The sequence below is a fragment of the Electrona antarctica genome (assembly GCF_951216825.1).
Source record: "Electrona antarctica genome assembly, chromosome: 19".
Lineage (NCBI taxonomy): Eukaryota > Metazoa > Chordata > Actinopteri > Myctophiformes > Myctophidae > Electrona > Electrona antarctica.
The window spans coordinates 11,039,785-11,058,615 of record NC_136800.1 but is presented as its reverse complement, the minus strand read 5'-3'; the positions used below and the strand labels follow the sequence as shown (position 1 = coordinate 11,058,615).

The 18,831-nt window shown below is 47.0% G+C and overlaps 1 protein-coding gene across 4 annotated transcripts in view; it reads left to right on the top strand.

Annotated features, from left to right (window-relative positions):
- LOC306943948 (histone-lysine N-methyltransferase 2C-like) overlaps positions 1–18,831 on the top strand; it is a 99,691-nt gene that overhangs the window by 78,337 nt on the left and 2,523 nt on the right. For 3 of the 4 annotated variants that reach the window (XM_079530506.1, XM_079530507.1, XM_079530505.1), the window contains 19 exons: positions 1,335–2,932; positions 3,135–3,246; positions 4,155–4,221; positions 4,328–4,388; positions 4,549–4,781; positions 5,361–7,247; positions 7,516–7,707; positions 8,850–9,014; positions 9,271–9,400; positions 9,692–9,839; positions 10,760–10,944; positions 11,601–11,731; positions 12,759–13,035; positions 13,983–14,122; positions 15,163–15,282; positions 15,391–16,510; positions 16,814–16,950; positions 18,370–18,512; positions 18,599–18,773. In XM_079530506.1, coding sequence (XP_079386632.1) covers positions 1,335–2,932; positions 3,135–3,246; positions 4,155–4,221; positions 4,328–4,388; positions 4,549–4,781; positions 5,361–7,247; positions 7,516–7,707; positions 8,850–9,014; positions 9,271–9,400; positions 9,692–9,839; positions 10,760–10,944; positions 11,601–11,731; positions 12,759–13,035; positions 13,983–14,122; positions 15,163–15,282; positions 15,391–16,510; positions 16,814–16,950; positions 18,370–18,512; positions 18,599–18,773 — 7,021 coding nt within the window. The remainder of the gene's footprint in view (positions 1–1,334; positions 2,933–3,134; positions 3,247–4,154; positions 4,222–4,327; positions 4,389–4,548; positions 4,782–5,360; positions 7,248–7,515; positions 7,708–8,849; positions 9,015–9,270; positions 9,401–9,691; positions 9,840–10,759; positions 10,945–11,600; positions 11,732–12,758; positions 13,036–13,982; positions 14,123–15,162; positions 15,283–15,390; positions 16,511–16,813; positions 16,951–18,369; positions 18,513–18,598; positions 18,774–18,831) is intronic. The other variant, XM_079530508.1, reaches the window with a different exon arrangement.

Sequence of the window (18,831 nt, the reverse complement as noted above, 5' to 3'; positions counted from 1 at the left end):
GGAGGCCATCGATATTGTCCTTTTCTTTTTGCTGAGGTTTGCGTGATCTGCGCAAAACCCCTTTTGGTGTTTTAAACATTATGTTATAATTTAGCTATTGAAAAATAGCAGATCTACAAGCTCATAGCGCGCCACCGAGTGGCGCGCTACGAGCTTGTAGGTCTGCTATTTTTGAAAAATCGTGAAAATATTTATTTCAGAAAACTGGAGGATTTAGAAGGATTTTTTTTAAATTTTGAGGTCAGGCCTAAATGGGTCAAATGATAAGGGACAATATCGGTGGCACCCAACTGTATGCCAGCCCAATAAATGTGAAAGTCTGTTGACTTACTGACATTATGCCATTGGTCAGTGTTGGAGTTTCCCCATGCGCCATGGCTCTTTAAAAATTATTCAGTGCGAACAGTTTTCTATTACATCATCAGGGGCCATTTGCAGTGGCTCCACAGTCTTCAGTAACGCCCGCAGGGGGGGTCTTCAATTAACTTACATCCTCGGCCTTGTCGAACGTTGTTTCAAATGGAAAGTCGTAGTAAGACGGTCTTGTATTAGTGCCATTTATCATGGACCTCAGGTGTCTATATTGTTTTCTTTGTGCCTAGTAACATATCGAACAGAAACTCTAGACAGCTGAAATAGAGATGCCACAGAATATAGCGTTGATGCTATAGCCCCGCCCAGGATTGGCTTATGTTTAATGTATAATACTCCCATCATACACTTTTGAAAACTAGAGCCAATCAAAATGTGGGACATTGTCTGAATATTGTGGGACTAACAGGACAACAGATTAAAAAGAGCAGTTCTGCACGAAGTGGGGCAGCAGACAATGTATTGTGAGTGGTTAGCTAATAAAAGGTAGGCATATGGAGAGCGTAGATGAAGGGTGTCAGATCGATTATGGATTTTAAAATTCACTCATTGCTCATGCTGATTGAAGGAGTAGTTCAACCATAGAATTACTTTCCTATCATATACTCACCCTGTGATCGCTTGAATATGGAGAATTTTAGTTTGTATAAGAAGAATATTTACTTTAAAACTACTTCCAGGCTAAATAGTTCTCATGCGCGAATGATGCACACGCCTGGACGCCCATTTGAACCTTGCAGGCATGTCGGGCGCATTCTTCACTTGTCCGTGTCACCTTTTGAACTGGACATAGTTATTTTGTGTGTCCCCACCGCAGATGGACACACACACACCGCTTGTCTATTGCAGTGTGTATATATTGAATCAAATCGGATCGAATCAGAAGATCTTTGTGAATACCCAGCCCTATTTAAGAAAGAATCACAGCGTCATACTTTAAAACATGTTTTATTTACTTTCAGGTTTGCATTTCCACCCAGTGGTCCAGTACCACATGGCAGCCAGGAATTCTTTGCTCGAGGTCCTCATCCGATGCAAGATGTCCCCCTTCAAATGAGACGGCCCATGCCTATGGACATGGCCAGGCCTATGGGAGGGAACCCCGCGGGGCTGCCGCAGCACTTCCCTCCACGCGGGATGCCCGTGCAGCAGCACAACATCATGGGCCAGCCTTTCATCGAGCTACGGCACAGGGCTGCAGAGAACAGGCTTCGTATGCCCTTCGCCCCCGGTGGTATGCAAGGGAACAACATGGACCCCAACATGCTGGCACATAGACCCCCCCCTGGTTTCATGGGTGGACCCGAGTTTAGGTTTCCTTCCAACCAAGGGCAACGGATGATGGACCCAATGGGCAACCAGACTGGCCAGCTCCACCTGTCGGCCAGCATGGACAATTTACACCAACAGCCCCAAATACCAGGGAGCAACATGCCTAAACAATCTCTACTGATGAGATCGATGAGTCAGCCAGTTACAAGTGAGTCCCATCATATGGCATCAATGATGCTGCATACTCCCTCTACAGGGCACTCTGAGTCGGGTAGATGTGAGGGCATGGACACGGACACGGAGGAGTCTGCAGTCAAAGATCTGGAGGACGTAGAGGTGAAAGACTTGGTTGATGCTGACTTGGATAACCTTAATTTGGATGCAGAGGATGGCAAAGACTTAGACCTGGAAACGAACGACCTACACCTCGATGACTTCCTTACATCTGGCAAGTTCGACATCATTGCCTACACAGACCCTGACCTCGATGACATCAAGAAAGACCTGTTCAACGAGGAGTTGGATCTGAGTGACCCAATGGATGATAACAATGATACCACAGACATCCAGAAGGCTCTGTCTGAGAAGAAAAACACAAACTCTGGAGCAGCTGAGAGCTCATCTACTTCAATGTCAGTAATGGCAAAGTCAGAGGACTCAGATGAGCACTTTTCTGAAGTCAAACAAGAAAATAGCGGGAGTTATGGCTCAGCTCCTGTGGTACCCAGGCTGGAGATCAAAACTGAGGCGAAAGATGGTCAGAATGCTGCAGAGGTGACAGACCAGCAAGCGGCCGGAAGCAACATAACTGCAAACCAGCAGGGAGCGTTACCTGACTCCACCCCGGTCCTCTCTAGTTTACTCATTAAGCAGCAGCCGGAAGACCAGTCATTAAACCCAATGGTTGAATCTGTCAATCAAGGCAACAACCTCATGCCCCAGCAGAACCAGGCCATTGATACTCAGCATTCCTCTGGACACGCAATGGGCCAAACCATAGCCGACCCCGCCACCACCTTGGGGGAAGCTCAAATGGCCGCGTTTGTGTCGGAACATCAGCTGGGGCTGTCCCCCGGAGCGGACCAGGGCCCTCTGACCCAAGCACAGCAGGCCATGCTGAACTCGGCCATGAGCCAGCATGGCCAACTGCACCGGCCACTGCTCCTGGAGGAGCAGCCGCTCCTCTTACAGGATCTCCTGGACCAGGAGAGACAGGAGCAGCAGCAGCAGAGACAGATGCAGGCCATGATACGACAGCGCTCTAGTGATTCCTTCTTCCCCAACATCGGTAAATTATATGATGATACTCAAGCAATAATAGTGAATAATAATAGTGAGCAATAATGGTGATTCTGGTTATTATCGGCCAGTCATAATGTGAAGTGTTTCTGTTAAAATGTTAGAACAGGTTTGAAACTCAGCACAATTGGCACATTATCATCAGTAATTCTCTCTGAAAAGCCACTGTACATTTTTTTTGTCAATTGCAGATTTTGATGCCATCACTGACCCGATTATGAAGGCCAAGATGGTTGCACTGAAAGGCATCAATAAAGTAATGGTCCAGAACAACATGGGAATGACACCAATGGTCATGAACAGGTACAACACGTTATTGGTGTTTGGTTGTGTGTTTAGCAGGCTATATAGAATCAAAGGTGTTATGGTCTTGACACACCTGGGTCCTGGATGGCTGGATTCTAGGCTTTTTGTAAATCTCTATGGGGAAAAATGAATGGCCGATTTTTCAGTGGGTCCAGACAACCACGCCCACTGCTATTGCTCTACTGCATGATTCAGCTAGTTTCAATAATAGCATTGTTTCATTCATTCATTCATTCATTCAAACGTTTCATTGAGGTTTCACTCATTTGCAGTGTCGTCGATTTGATTTGATATTTTATTAAGTCTTCCTGGGGTCCACATAAGAATAAACATTCCAGTACACATACAATTACAAGTGCACAATTGTTAAAAAGTCAGTATTCAACACACATTAGTTCGGATGAAAGCAAATGGAAATTGCTAAAATTACAAGTGAGAGCGGAAAAAACACTTCACTGTATCAAATGTAATTTTAGATGCTTTTTAAATGTTAATTGACTGTAAATGCAACAGAGGTTTCGAGGCAGGTTATTCCAAAGTGACAATGATCTATAAATAAATGATCTCTTTAGAAATGTATATTTTGGGCAAGCTGCCCATTACTGAAACCTCTGGTGTCATTATGCACAGTATTACTAAAAACAGTCTGTGAATTTATGAAAACAGGACAACACGAGTATTAAAAGATAACCTATTCTCAACTGTGGAAATACTGTAGAGATATAGTACAACATAATACAACATTTTTTCAAAGCAATAAACAATAAAACAACAAAACGGAACAGCAACATTTCCTCATTGTGTGATCTAATACATGTTTAAAAAACGTTTGTTTTGGAAAGTTGAATGAGCTGTACAGTACAAAGAAATGCCCTTTTAAAGTGTGCTTTTGTGTCTTTTCACAGGTTTCCTCCTGGTCCTGTAGCACCGTGTCCTGAAAGTGCTCCCCTACCCCCACAAGTGGTTGGACAGGTAATTAAAGCATTTGTCCACCTGCATGTTATTACATTTTCATATACACCAATCACAAGAAGAATGAACACAGCATCTAACATCTTGTGTCCACTTTTAAACACAGGATGGCAAACTGACACAAGTATCAAGGCCCAATCCTCCTAACTTTGGACCCGGTTTTGTCAGTAAGTTCTTCAATTATGTGCCTCTTAGCTCTTTTTTCCCCCCCTCTCCTTTTTTATTTTTAAGTACCATATGTCAGGGCTGGTGATGTCTGAATGTTTTTTCATTTTCTTTTATACTGTCAAGCTCAATAACAAAGGAGCCTTTGTCTCTTTTCTTTAGACAACGCTCAGAGGGCTCAGTATGAGGAGTGGCTCCAGGAAACGCAGCAACTACTTCAGATGCAGCAGAAGTTTCTGGAAGAGAAGATCGGAGCTCACAGGAAATCTAAGAAGGCCCTGTCAGCCAAGCAGAGGACGGCGAAGAAGGCCGGACGGGAGTTCCCAGAGGAGGATTCCGAGCAGCTCAAACATGTCACGGAGCAGCAGGGTGTAGTGCAGAAACAACTGGAGCAGGTAAACGCTCAGCCTGTCAAAACTCAAACTCTCTGAAGCGTGGCTGGCTGCCCCCGAGCTAGGACAAAGTCATCTCACCTTAGCTTTAGCTTTGAATACAATGACTTCACTTAACCCGTTTAGGACTGAAGCAGATTTAAAAAAACGGCTTCTAAAAATGTTTAAATTTCTGAAAAACGTATTTATTCAAATATTATAAAAAATGTAATATACTGTACATAGCAACAACTACCCGAAAAGGGGTTCCCATCTTGAAGGGTAAAAACCCCAAATGGGGTTCCCGTCCTAAAGGGGCTATGTGTCTCAGACGTCATCTTTTATACATCTTTCCTCTGTGAAGTACGTGTAGGTGTCATACAATTTAGATACGATCAGAACCAAACAAACAGGGCAAATGGACAAATGTAGTAGCGCTACAAAGAAATTAGAATACCAGGTAAACAGTGAACCTAGCATCGCAACTCTGTTTATTTGATTTCAATGGAAAAGAATGTTTGACTATATACAGCAGCTGCTAGGCTCTGCAATCAAGTGCGCTGAATTACATCCTAATTATATGTTTCGTCTCTGTGGTGTTAGATCCGTAAACAGCAGAAGGAGCACGCTGAGCTGATTGAGGAGTACAGAGTCAAACAGCAGCAAAACAACATGCCACCCATGATGCCACCTATACAGGGTCCCGCTGGCATGGTCCCAGCTGGTCCTGCTGGCATGGTCCCAGGTGGTCCTGCTGGCATGGTGCCAGGTGGTCCTGCTGGCATGGTCCCAGGTGGTCCTGCTGGCATGGTGCCAGGTGGTCCTGCGGGCATGGTCCCAGGGGGTCCTCCTGGCATGGTCCCAGGGGGTCCTGCTGCCATGGTCCCAGGTGGTCCTGCTGGCATGGTGCCAGGTGGACGACCAATGCTGCAACCCTCTATGAACCCGATGATGCAAATGCAACTTCACCCAGGACAGCCAAATGCCCCGCCGCGCATGCCCAATGCACCGCCAGGCTGGCACCCCGGAGCTCCCATGCCCATGGCGGGCCCCGGCATGCCCATGGCGGGCCCCGGCATGCCCATGGCGGGCCCCGGCATGCCCATGGCGGGCCCCGGCATGCCCATGGCGGGTCCTGGCATGCCGCCCATCATGCCACCGCAGGTGCCCTTGGGGAATCCGGGCCAGCCTCATCAGATGCCAATAGGAAACCTACCTCCGCACCCCCAGATGCCAGTGGAACCCCAACCACCACAGGCTCCACCGGGCGGAGGCGCAAAACCTGCGCAGTCGGGGAGTATGAAGTTTGATGACAACAACCCGTTTAGCGAGGGTTTCCAGGAACGCGAGAGGCGGGAGAGGCTGAGGGAGCAGCAGGAGAGGCAGCGGGTGCAGCTGATGCAAGAGGTGGAGCGACAGAAGGCACTCAAACAGCGCATGGAGATGGAGCAGCAAGGCATGGTGGGGCCGGACGGGCCACTCTCTCAGATGCCATTTTTTAATGCCGATCTGCCTCAGGACTTCATGCAGCCTCCGCGGCCTCCACAACAACAACAGCTTGGTCCAATGTTTCCCCAGCAGCAGGGCATGGGCTCTCCTCCAGGAACATTTATGCAAGGTGACAGGAGGGCCATGATGGGCAATGGGATGATGCCCCAGGACATGGGGCCTGGTTTTGGGCCTGATAATCTTGCCCTGCAAGCAGCTAACTTTCCACAGGGTCAACCGAGGCCTCGTCGGTTCAGCGGGCCGGGAATGATGCCTCAGATGGCAGGTGACTTTGGGGGTGAGGCTTCCACACCTCTGCCCTCCAACTACCCCGGATCAGGACAGTCCCTAATTCAGCTCTACTCCAACATAATCCCAGACGAGAAAGGGAAAAAGAAGAGAAATCGCAAAAAGAAGAAAGAAGATGACTTGGATTCGGTCAAGACGCCCTCTACCCCGCATTCTGAGCTCACCGCTCCTCTCACACCGTGCGTATCAGACACGTCCTCCACACCGACTAGGAACACCCATCTCTTCGGAGACCAGGACCTTTCCAGATCCCCGCTCCTGCAGGGCTCTTCAACTCCCAGCCACTCTGAGCTGGAGAGGCAGCTGTCTGGCGGGCATGGGTCACAGCCAGGTCTCCCTTCAGACGCGGCGAGGGCCCAGGCACTGGAACAAGAGCGGATCCTCAGCAACATCAAACTGGAGCACATCGAGGCCAGTGAGTGCCACGGGCCCAGGGATGGCCATTTGAGCTCTGAAATTGGCTCTGTGAAAGAAGAGGGCAGCAAAGGGGGCATGTCCCCCTTCCCCACAGGGCAGAGTCCTCCCGGCAAGGGTGAGGCCGGCAACGAACTTCTGAAACACCTCCTGAAGAACAAGAGCACGCCTCCACAGGGACTGCTTCACCAGAGGTCAGACGAGAGCATGCGCTCTGAGGAGGAAGAGGCAATAGACTGCAAGGCCCTTCTGAGGCAGTGCTCCATGGACAGCAATGGGGTGAGTCTGCATTTTCATGAAAGCTTTCAGCTGAAAGTGATTGACAGCATGGGCCATAGCCGCACCAAAGTGACTCAAATGGGATGTACATCGCAGGGTTACACTGTTATGAGTCATAGCTGAGTCATAGCTGAGTCACTCTTAATAGCTTTCAAAATGCCGGTTTCTCTGATAATAATGTTACTGCTCAAAGACAACTATGTTTTAGGATATGCTCTTGACTGAGCAGACTTAAAATAGGAAGTGACATCTTCCCTCTCACCCACAGGCGTACTCTGATGGCATGGCTGACTTCCCGGGACCTCTGCTTCCCGAGCAGGAAAAGAAGAAAGGGAGGAACAAAAGAGCACCCAAAGGTGGGGAGAAGCCAGCCTCCAGGTATAAGAAGAGGAAAAAGGAAGGGGATGAGAAGCATCTGATGCACTCTGGCACCGACACCATAATGACCCAGATTAAACAGGTAGGTAAAATGTGACGTCGTGATCTTATCCCCGTTGACAGTGGAAGGGAGACACGCCACCGTAATCCTTTTAGCACCTCAAAAGAAGCTGTGGGGACGTCCTTCATTATAGGAGAGCCTTGCATGGAATCATCGCGCCGCCTTCAGTCGATCGCAGTGCTAATTAGAGCTGAATTATAACACTGTTTCCACTGGGCGTGAAGGCACTATTTCATGTATCGTAAGCATATTACAGCAATTATGTACTTGAAAATGATATTGCTGGGTGACACTTAAGCACCCGGGCATTAGTAGCGGTTATTATTCTTCCGGAGAATGGAAGGAGAATTATCATTATGCTAACCCTCATGTGGGCTGGTTATTGATTTAAGATCCCCCCCGCCCCCCTCTTGGTTTTAGCAGCATCATTTTCCCTCAGAGGTGTACTGTAATAGAATGTACATCACATCTAACACAGTTTGATTAAAAAGAAATGGCTTAACTTGAACCCTATTTTATACTTCGGCTATGGTATAAAAAAATCACACTTGTGTGACGTGAGGGGCGCTCTTATCATCATACATCACATTCCGTGCTCAGCCAATCAAATCATCCCTATGGGGTACACACCTGCTCAGCCAATCAAATCATCGCTATGAGTTACACACATGCTCAGCCCATCAAATCATCGCTATGGGGTACACACAAACATGCTCAGCCAATCAAATCATCGCTATGAGTTACACACATGCTCAGCCAATCAAATCATCGCTATGGGGTACACACATGCACAGAGACACACAAATCTGAGCATAGGAGGAGCTACCCTCAAAAAGAAGATCTACAAGCTCGCAATGTAACTTAATGGGATTGAAGATTGGCTATTTTTGAAAGATTTTGAAAAATCTTTCCAAAAGAATGTTGGATAATGTTTTACACACATATCCTCTTATGAAAGTGAAGTGACTGGCACAATGTTTTCCCCCAGATTGGCATGCCAATGTTTGAGAACGACTGCTTTAGACAGTTGAAGCTTGAACATTCCCTAACACTTTAATTGGGCTTTTACTTTGCAGACTTTTGTCGCTGACACTATATGACACTATCTCTCTGTCTCTCTCTCCCCCACTACTCCCCCCCCCCCCCCCCCCCCCCCACTACAGCAGCTCTCCCTGCTTCCCCTAATGGAGCCACTCATCGCGGTCAACTTTGCCCATTTCGCTCCCTATGGCAGTGGCCAGCTGAACGGAGAGAGCCTTCTGTCTGGGAACTTTGGCAGCGCGTCGCTAGACGGAGTCTCTGACTATTATTCCCAGCTGACCTACAAGGTGAGTCTCGTTTTTTGACTCCCAAGGGAAGCAACAGTAGCAGCAGCATGGTGTGATGAGATCATCATCTACGTATGAAGGTCAACTGTGGCCGAAACGTACAATGTATTTTTTTTCCTGTGTGTAAACTAAACACTTAGCAATGCTGTTGTGTGGCTTTTTATTCTTTTGAACTGTCACTTTGTGTCCAGCACCAGCAACGAACTGGATGTCCGCAACCCTCTGTTTTGATCATATTGTGTCTGGCCTCTCACAGCAGAGTAACCTGAGCAACCCTCCCACACCACCGGCATCGCTCCCTCCCACTCCGCCACCCGTGAACCGACAGAAGATGATCAACGGTTTTGCCACAACAGAAGAGCTGGCAGGCAAAGCCGCTGTCATAGGTGAGCATTCAGGGAGAGAGAGAGGCTACGTTTTTGTGACAATAAATATATCTTTCGTGTTTTAGAATTCCAATTCCCCTTTCCATTTCCCAAATATGTAAACCCCTGACATTTTAGAACATTGAGTGAGGTGAAAATCCTGACACTTTTGCTCTAGAAGTTTGCAGAGTCGCAGTTGATTTCATAAAGTTGGTAGTGTGCAGTTTAAGGCATGTTATAATTCACTGTGTGCACTGTGCAATGCCACGAGGGGGGAAAATAACTTTTGAATGTGCTCCTCTTCCACACCAGTTTCCAAAGGCCTTGTTCCGAAGCCGCTCCATGTCCCATTCAGGACCGAGGAAGACCTGTTGGCCCGAGCAATCGCCCAGGGACCCAAAACGGTGGATGTTCCAGCCTCACTCCCCACCCCACCTCACAACAACCAGGAAGAGCTCAGGTAACGGTGCCTGATGCTGCCAGATGCTGCCAGATGCTGCCAGATGCTAGGGATTTACAACTGTGTTTGTACAGATGGCTGTCACAACGTCGCTCAACTACATGAACCCTAGCATCCCTATTCTGGGCATGTAATAATAAGCAAACATTATGCGTTAGTTGAATATATTGGCAAAGATAGACGATTTACAGTACAATGCTATGGCGCATTGTGAGCTTGTGAATCGTCTATTTTCAAGTACAATATCACAGTTACCAGTGAGGGTAAATCATCGAATCCAACATTAGCACCAGTGACGACGACTACGTGGGGGCTGCGGGGCTCAAGCCCCCTTGATGGTTTTAGGGTATTTCTAGTTTTTCTACATTCCTAACACCTCCCCCCGCCCCTGGGCATGCTCGGCCGGTCCTATCTCACAGAATTTCCCCGCCCCCTTTTTACGCCCCCTTTCGGGACTAGTGGTGATAGCGTGACGTCACTCCATAGACACTACATGTTAACAGACGTTATTTAAGAAGTCTACAACTTTTGTTTTCTCAAGGTAAGGTTTGTTCTATCTGTTCGAGCTGATTTACCATCTTGTTTGCTTCATAATAATATTGGTCTGTCACATTTTTACATTAGGAAATGTACTTAGATTCTCCAGAGAAAAAAACTCTGTAAATGCTAATGTTAAATGACACCACTATCTACCGGAAGTGGGCGTGGAAAGCGGGCTGTGAGATAGGCCTAAATGACCCAGCAAAAACGGGACCTTGGGGGTGGGGTCTGGGGGGCATGCGGGGGGGGGGGGGGGGGGGTGCGTGGTGACGATTATAAGAACATTTCGTCCCTGATTAGCACTCCAACAAATGTGTAATATATATAGCGATAATGTTGAAAGTCATCATAAATTGTCTCTCTTGGCTTGGCTTTAACAGTAACAGGGGGCAGGAGCCTTGCAAAGACAGGGAAACACCAGACAGCTTCGTTCCATCCTCGTCTCCCGAAAGTGTGGTCGGCATGGAGATAAGTCGCTACCCAGACCTGTCGCGGGTGAAGGAGGAGCCCCGCTCCCCCTGCCTGTCTCCTATCCTCCCCATGCTCCCTGCACCTGGTGGGAAAGGTACAATACACACCAGGGTGTAACACTATAGTAATATCCATATGGAAACAGAAAATATCCATGTAACCATGTATCATAACAGCGATATAGCATATCGCTGTTAAAATGTATCGTTACACCCCAAATACACACTATTCACACAGAAGTCACAATTATTACATAATCGCCCAATCGCAATTATTTGAGATAATCGCAATTATTTTTGCATAATCGTCAATAGTTTCCATGTTGAAAAATGTCCATACATTTTCAAACATTTTCAGATAATTTACAGATCTACAAGATGACGTGTTGTAAGCTTGTAGATCAGCTATTTCCGCTATTTTGTACATTTTTGGGAAAGAAAAAAATTGTACAAAAATATTAAATGTGATTTCTTTGTATATTTAAGTTATTTGTCATATCTGCCCTGTGCAATTTGTGAGTACGAAGCCTAAAAGTCAAACAGAAATACAAATTGTAACGTTCCAATGTTCAATTATTATTTGTGTGACAATTAATCATCAACTTAAATGTGTAATCGTGACAGGCCTACACAGAAGACCTTTTCCTCTTCCGTCATTCTTGGCCCAGTATGGCATGACATCTAAATGGCAGATTATTAATCCTATTCAGTACCCTTATCTATTATACTAATGTCCTCCCTACTACTGCAGGGTCAGAGATCAAGTTGCAGGACGTCAAGACGGAGCCTTCTGGAATGTTCTTCGGCTCTCCCTTCAGTTCCAATGATTCCAAACAGGGCCTGGTGTCTGTGGCCATCACTCTGAGGCCACAAGCAGCTGAGGTGAGAGAACTCAAATTCTTTACGCTTTTACATAGTCTAATGTATTCTTTTACGTAGTCTAAATAGTCAATTGTCCTTTTTCTTGTCCTATGCCACAAAATAAAATGTAATGTAGGGCTTGGCCAGTTATTTCATAATCGTGTGATTGACAGTCATCAAAACACAAAGAATCCGTCATAATCTGCATTTGTTAATGTTTTTCAAAAATATATTCTTTTTCAAAATAATCTACAGTTCCTATAAATATCCATGGCATCCTTGATGTCCTGACATTCTCTGAACTGTCCTTCTATGACTGTCCATTCTGTCTCCAGGAATCTTGCACATAGCCCTTCATGACGTTAGCCTAGCGGTTATTAGCTAAAGGGGCTACGCTAGCAGCTAGCCTTACTTGACTAGCGAGGCTAGGCTTCAGTTATTCCATGTCTGAACTCCTTCAACTGCATGTGCCCAACACTTGAGGATATATTTCTGTCATCAAACATGGGATTATGCATCGACTCTGCCGCAATATGTCCACAGAGGCAACTGACATAACTTTGTTTACTCTAATTAAATTAATTAATAATTTCTCTCTATGGTCAAGTGGGTGACCAGTTACAACGGCACGACATCATTAATTTGATTTAATTTGACTGTCACAATTTTTGAGGGGCGCTAGCCCCTTCTATACCCAGTGTGTTTGTGTATACCCCATAGCGATGATTTAATTGGCGGAGCACCCCATAGCGATGATTTGATTGGCTCAGCAATGTACGTATTGAGGATAAAAAGGGAGGCCGCCAATTGTGATTGGCCGGAATGTGATGATGAAGGCCTATGATGATAAGAGCGCCCCTCACTTCACACGGGTGGGATTTTGTTTTTCACCTACCCCCACATGACGAGACTATTATCCCGATCGATTCAATTACCTAGTGGTGACGATCGATCATATAAAATTCACGTCACAACCCTATTGTCGATCTATATGTATTTTTTAATAAGGACGTGCGAGACTAAGACTCTTCATGTGGCTTGGTTTCAGAACATCACAGGTGTGGTGGCAGCCATTTCCGACCTCCTCTGTGTGAAGATCCCTAGCAGCTATGAGGTCAGCAGCACCCCAGACAGGGGTCCCCTGGCCATGCTCAGCGGGCTGAGGGTGGGCCTGGACCATCGCTCCCCAATGATCTTCCAGGGCCGCGCTGATGGCGGACCCGCACACGGGGGCCACGGCCAGCTGATGAGGCCCAGCGGAGTAGCACAGAGTGTTATGCAGCAGCATCACCAGCAGCCCCTCCGTTTCCAACCTGAGGGCCCAGGTGAGATCATATTGTATAACCTGAATAAAAATAGATCTCCCGCAAAACACTAGCAGGTCGGGGGTGGCTTATTGTCGGTATCGGCCGGTAACACGCGGGAGTCTATCCCCGTTACAATGCGCTAGACCCCTGGGATGCTGAGGTGGAGCGCCACACCTTCCATCAGCTCCCAGTACTTCCCACACGACTTGCTGCACCAAGCTGTGCTACTCATACTCTGAGTTGGCGGTGCCCGGGATCGAACCCAAGAACTTGTGGTCTAAAGGCGAGAGCTCTACCGACTGAGCTACCCGTATAACCTGAATAAAAATAGATCTCCCTCAAAACACTGGGCTCAATATGCAATGGTGTCCTTCACAGCCATACTTAGATGTAATTAGCTCTTTTAACAATGTTTACAAATGGCCGTTTTGTCTTGCACATCATTATCCATCTGGGGCTTAAAGGCAGTGTCTGGCTCTAGCCAGGTGCTGACAGGCATCCTCATTGATTCCAGCCGGTGATCCTCTCAGCTAATGAAACAGAGTAATGATCCTTGGAGCACATTGGCTCACAAACTGTCAAACACATCAGGCACGGGTATAATGAATGTGGGCACCTTTTATAGATGAGAAAGTGGACACCTCGTCATGACTGAACGGATGCAGGCATTTGTTTCTATTATCCAGCTCTAGCATAGATACTTTTAGGTCTTTAATTAGGTGCTTATCTTCCAAACCAATTTTTGTTTGATTTTACTATTGAACATACTGTGAGTAAAATCATCGTGACGTTGCATGTTGTGAAACACTGTCCCCCTATCTTCATCCGTCAGTCTTTGTTGAAATCATGCCTTTGTAGAAAAACATGAACGATGATCCTAATGGGCTTGCTTCTAGGGCATACATGAGTAGTTGGTTGTGTCTAGACTCTAATTGAAATTGTTCTAAATTGTGTGTCTGTTCCAGCCTCAGTTGCAGTCAGAGGATCTGAACAGAAAACCCCGGGAAGCCCAGGAACCAAGCCTCAGTGGTGCTGTCACTGCAAGGTGGTGGTTCTTGGAAATGGAGTGCAGAAATCCACCAAAGACATCCCTGCCCACAAACAGGTACTGCAGTGATCTCCAGATGCATAGTTTGGCATGTCTAGTATCCATGGTTCCTCTTCTTATGCCATCCTGGGAAGACTTGATCACTGCAAGGCTTTGAAGCATAACAGAGTTGCATTACAACATCAGGAGGAGTGTGGGACAAACACTGTAATTCAATTCCAAAATGCATTACACATTACACATTATATTTCTCGTAATGTTTACTGTGAAGAATCTTTAGCAGTAAAAAATACATGGTCAGGTTGGCAGTCCTTTTTGTGTAACTATTGATTGTGTACGTGATCTTAAACCACCTTAATGTATATGTGATCTTAAACCACCTTAATCCAGTCAAGAAAAAAAAGAAAACATCCTGAAAACCTAATGAGTAATTATGTAAACACTGACATTTCTGTCCAGTACCTCCATATTAAATACATTCATAACCATCCCCAACAGGTTAGTTAATGGTTATGTCTGAATTATTATGAAATGTATATTGGCCCATTGAAAGCCGTCTAAGGCAGACGGGCATGCTTGTAGGCCATGGCTTATAATAGTGGTAGCTATTCCCAGGAGGCACTGTATAGACGGGTCATGACCAGAGGCCCAGACCTCACTTCAAAGGTTACATTAATCCAAATTCAGCCTGGAGGTCCACACACACACACACACACACACACACACACACACACACACACACACACACACACACACACACACACACACACACACACACACACGCGTACAGATCTATACTTTATGTCCACACTCAACCACAGACACGCCCACATACGCATAGTAACACATATACTCTGATTATGCAAATCCTCCCCGTTGAAGTGCAATCCCGCCCAGGGCAATTAGTGGGTTAAGCAGTGTGCCCCCTCTCTGACTGGGAATGCCTCGCTTATTTGAATACCGTAGCCTTTTGATGTTTATTTCATAACTACATTTTTATTCCAATTTAACTTCAGTGAGGCATGTTGATCAGACTTTAATTCATTACTGAATCATTTATCATATCTCCTCATACTGTGACTCCAACTTCTCTCCAGGAGGCTGAAGGTCAGTTGAATTCCGAGGGGAACTTGGTCTTTTGCAGTCACAGCTGCTTCCTTCTCTATTCCTCTTCCCCGTCTTCATCCTCACAAGCCGGATCAAACGCAGAATCTAAGGTTTGTATGATAGCATACCTTGCATTAACATGACAATATAAACAGACAGAGAATATAATAGTTTGTTTGTGTGTTGTTGTACATCATGTTCTCATCTGGTCTTTCCAGGAAACGTTGACCCTTCTGCCAGACTCGGAGGAGAAGGAGAGCCTCTCCAAAGCCCAGCACCAGTACAGCAACAACATGTCCTCTCTGGACGTCCATTGCCTGGCCCAGCTCCAGCCCAAGCAGTCTCCCCCCTCCACCCCTCCCATCCCCTTCCCCACGGCCAGCGTGACACCAAAGACAGAGACCAAAACTGACACCATCAAAGTAACAGTGAAGTTGAAGACCCGGCAGAGGGCCCACCATGATGGCTGGCACCAGGGGAAGAGACACAAGGGCCTGCGCTGGAGGAAGTGGACGATCCAAGTGGTGGTGCACAGGGGGAACTCCCTCCTCCCGGATGATGATAAGATCGACGAGCTCCTGAAGAAGCTGGGCGCCTCCCTCCGGCCGGCCTCCTCGCTCCGCGACCAGAGGCGCTGCTGTTTCTGCCACCAGCTGGGAGACGGCATCACGGATGGCCCCGCCAGGCTCCTCAACCTCGATCTGGACGTGTGGGTCCACCTCAACTGTGCCCTGTGGTCCACTGAGGTGTACGAGACCCAGGCGGGCGCCCTCATCAATGTGGAGATGGCGCTGCGACGCGGACAGTCGGTCCGCTGCGCTTACTGCCAGCAGATGGGTGCCACCAGCGGCTGCCACCGCCTGCGGTGCACCAACGTCTACCACTTCACCTGCGCCCTGCAGGCTCACTGCACTTTCTTCAAGGACAAAACCATGTTGTGTCACGCCCACAGGCCCCGCGGCGCCACCGGCCAGGCACTGGACCACGAGCTGCGCTGCTTCGCTGTCTTTCGCCGCGTCTACGTCCAGAGGGACGAAGTGCGTCAGATGGCGGCTGCCATACGGCAGCCCGAGCTAGGCTACACCCTTCGCGTGGGCAGCCTGGTGCTGCACGCCATCGGACAACTCACACCCCAGCAGATGGCTGCCTTCCACTCGGCCACCACCATCTTCCCAGTTGGCTACGAGGCTTGTCGAATCTACTGGAGCATGCGCCATGGCAACCGGCGCTGCCGCTACGTGTGCTCTGTGGAGGAAAGAGATGATCGGCCAGAGTTCAGCATCCGGGTCATTGAACAGGGCTACCAAGAACTGCTACTGACTGACCATACTGCTAAAGGTATGCCTCCGATCACTCCTTCCATCAATTCAATAATGTCATTTGTCCATGTATACCAGCAATCTAACCTATATATAACATTCTTGCTTGTTTATATTGTCCCACTAGGAGTATGGGATAAAGTTCTTGTTTATATTGTCCCACTAGGAGTATGGGATAAAGTTCTTGTTTATATTGTCCCACTAGGAGTATGGGATAAAGTTCTTGTTTTTATTGTCCCACTAGGAGTATGGGATAAAGTTCTTGTTTTTATTGTCCCACTAGGAGTATGGGATAAAGTTCTTGTTTATATTGTCCCACTAGGAGTATGGGATAAAGTTCTCGGCCCAGTTGCTGAGAAAAGAGCTGAAACCGGCACTCTACAACTTTTCCCTGTGTACCTAAAAGGAGAGGACCTTTTTGGGCTCACAGTCTCTGCTGTCACCAAAATCACTGAATCGGTTTGTATCTGCTTTTTTGTGATTTTAGAGAACTTAACATTTTAATTAACTGTAAACAGTGTGCAGTATGTTCAATACAGGTATATACTTTACAAATTATCATCAATACCGTACGAGATCGGTACGAGATCAGTGGAGCTCCTTCTGGTGTTGTCCATGGCCGTTTCTCACTTTAGTGAAGTACTTTGACAGATAACATGGGCACTGATCCCCGGAGTATCTTGAAGGCCCATTGCAAGATCCTGTACTTTGTCCCAGCCTAGTAAAGTGAGTTAGGCGAGTCCTGGGAGTGAGATCTAGTAATAGTTTGTTTTGAGAGGTCTGTAGCTTTGTTTTAATGACACTGAGCTGAGGTTCTAGAGTACCATGAGGTCCATGCATAGTTAAAATGACTGTATGAGTGCTCCAGCTAGGGTCCTCAGTGCTGTCTTATTCAGGCACGTGCACACATAAACCTCAAAGGGGGCATGAGCCCCTGCCCTTTTACCCGTCTGTAAAACACAACTTCCCTTTCCAGACCATGAATGCAGCATTTACTATGGTGAAAGAAATGCAAATGCCACTCCTTTCCATGCCATACCGGAAGGCAGCATTCAGAAGAATAGCTTTTTTTCCGAAGTCTCCTGAACTTGAACACAGCGTTTTTTTTTGCGTTTAACTAATTTGTTTCGAAATCTATGTCACACACCGCATCTCCAGTAGATAAAGAGTGCTGGGATGCGCCCTGAAAATAGCTGAGATAGATCTCGCGTAGATAGAGCTTGTAGATCTGCTATTTTCGCAATTTTTGTCCAAACGTGCCCTCTTACGGGATTTCAGGCCATGCCTCTCTAATACTCTGCACGTCCCTGATTGATAAACGAGGAGATCCTGCCCTAATGGCTAATAAAGGGCTGCGATGCGAGGCGTTGTTAGCTTGTACAGTAGTTGTGTTCTGTTTGGGCTGCAGTTTCAACAGAGCAAAGGCTGTCCAGTGTCATGCTAGTTACAACTTTGTTTTACTTTGAAGGCATGCATTTGATTGTGAAATGTCTACATACTATCTATCTTTGTACAGTACAAAATCGGATATTAGACCTCGTAGTATTGTGGCTACATTGAACACGGGTTCAATGTATTTCCAACTTGCATCGTTTTGGACCTCCATCATTCTCGAGTTGGGAGCCGGTCTAGTACTGTAAATTAGGCTAAATCCTTCCTGCAGCTGGCCTGGGTTAGAATACGCCCCGAGGCTCTTTGCTGCATGTCCTCCCCCCTCTATCTCTCTCCTGCATGTTCTGTCTCTCTGCTCACTGTGTGTGTCGAAATACAGCAGAAATGCGGAAAACATCATCTAAAAAATAGAAATAAAATCGGTAGAATGATTTGGCAAGTTCTTATCGAGGCTGTAGAATATAACCTTGAACCGTTCTGTTCCAGCTCCCTGGAGTGGAAGCATGTGAGCAGTACTCCTTCCGCTATGGATGCAACCCTTTGATGGAGTTGCCTCTCATGTTCAACCCTGCTGGCAGTGCCCGCTCCGCACCACGAATGAACAACCCCTCCAAAGCCCTAGTGATAAGGTAACTCTAAGATGTACATATCGTTACCATTGCAAGATTCGACTCAAGGATGGCTGATCACTCAAACGTCTTCCTTGTTAAAACAGGCCGCAGCCCCAGGCTGTTACCAACAACAGCGCCAAGTCCAACCAGAATGTGGCTCAAGGAGAAGGTGGCGCCCCTCACAGCAAGCCTCCGGTAGTGCATCCCAGGTCCTCCCAGTATCGTTGGATGAAGAGCGAGTGGAGAGCCAATGTCTATCTTGGCCGATCCCGCATCCACGTGAGTTTTGTCCTACATGTGAGACCAGTTCTAATAAGGTTCCTGTAGACTGACTGAA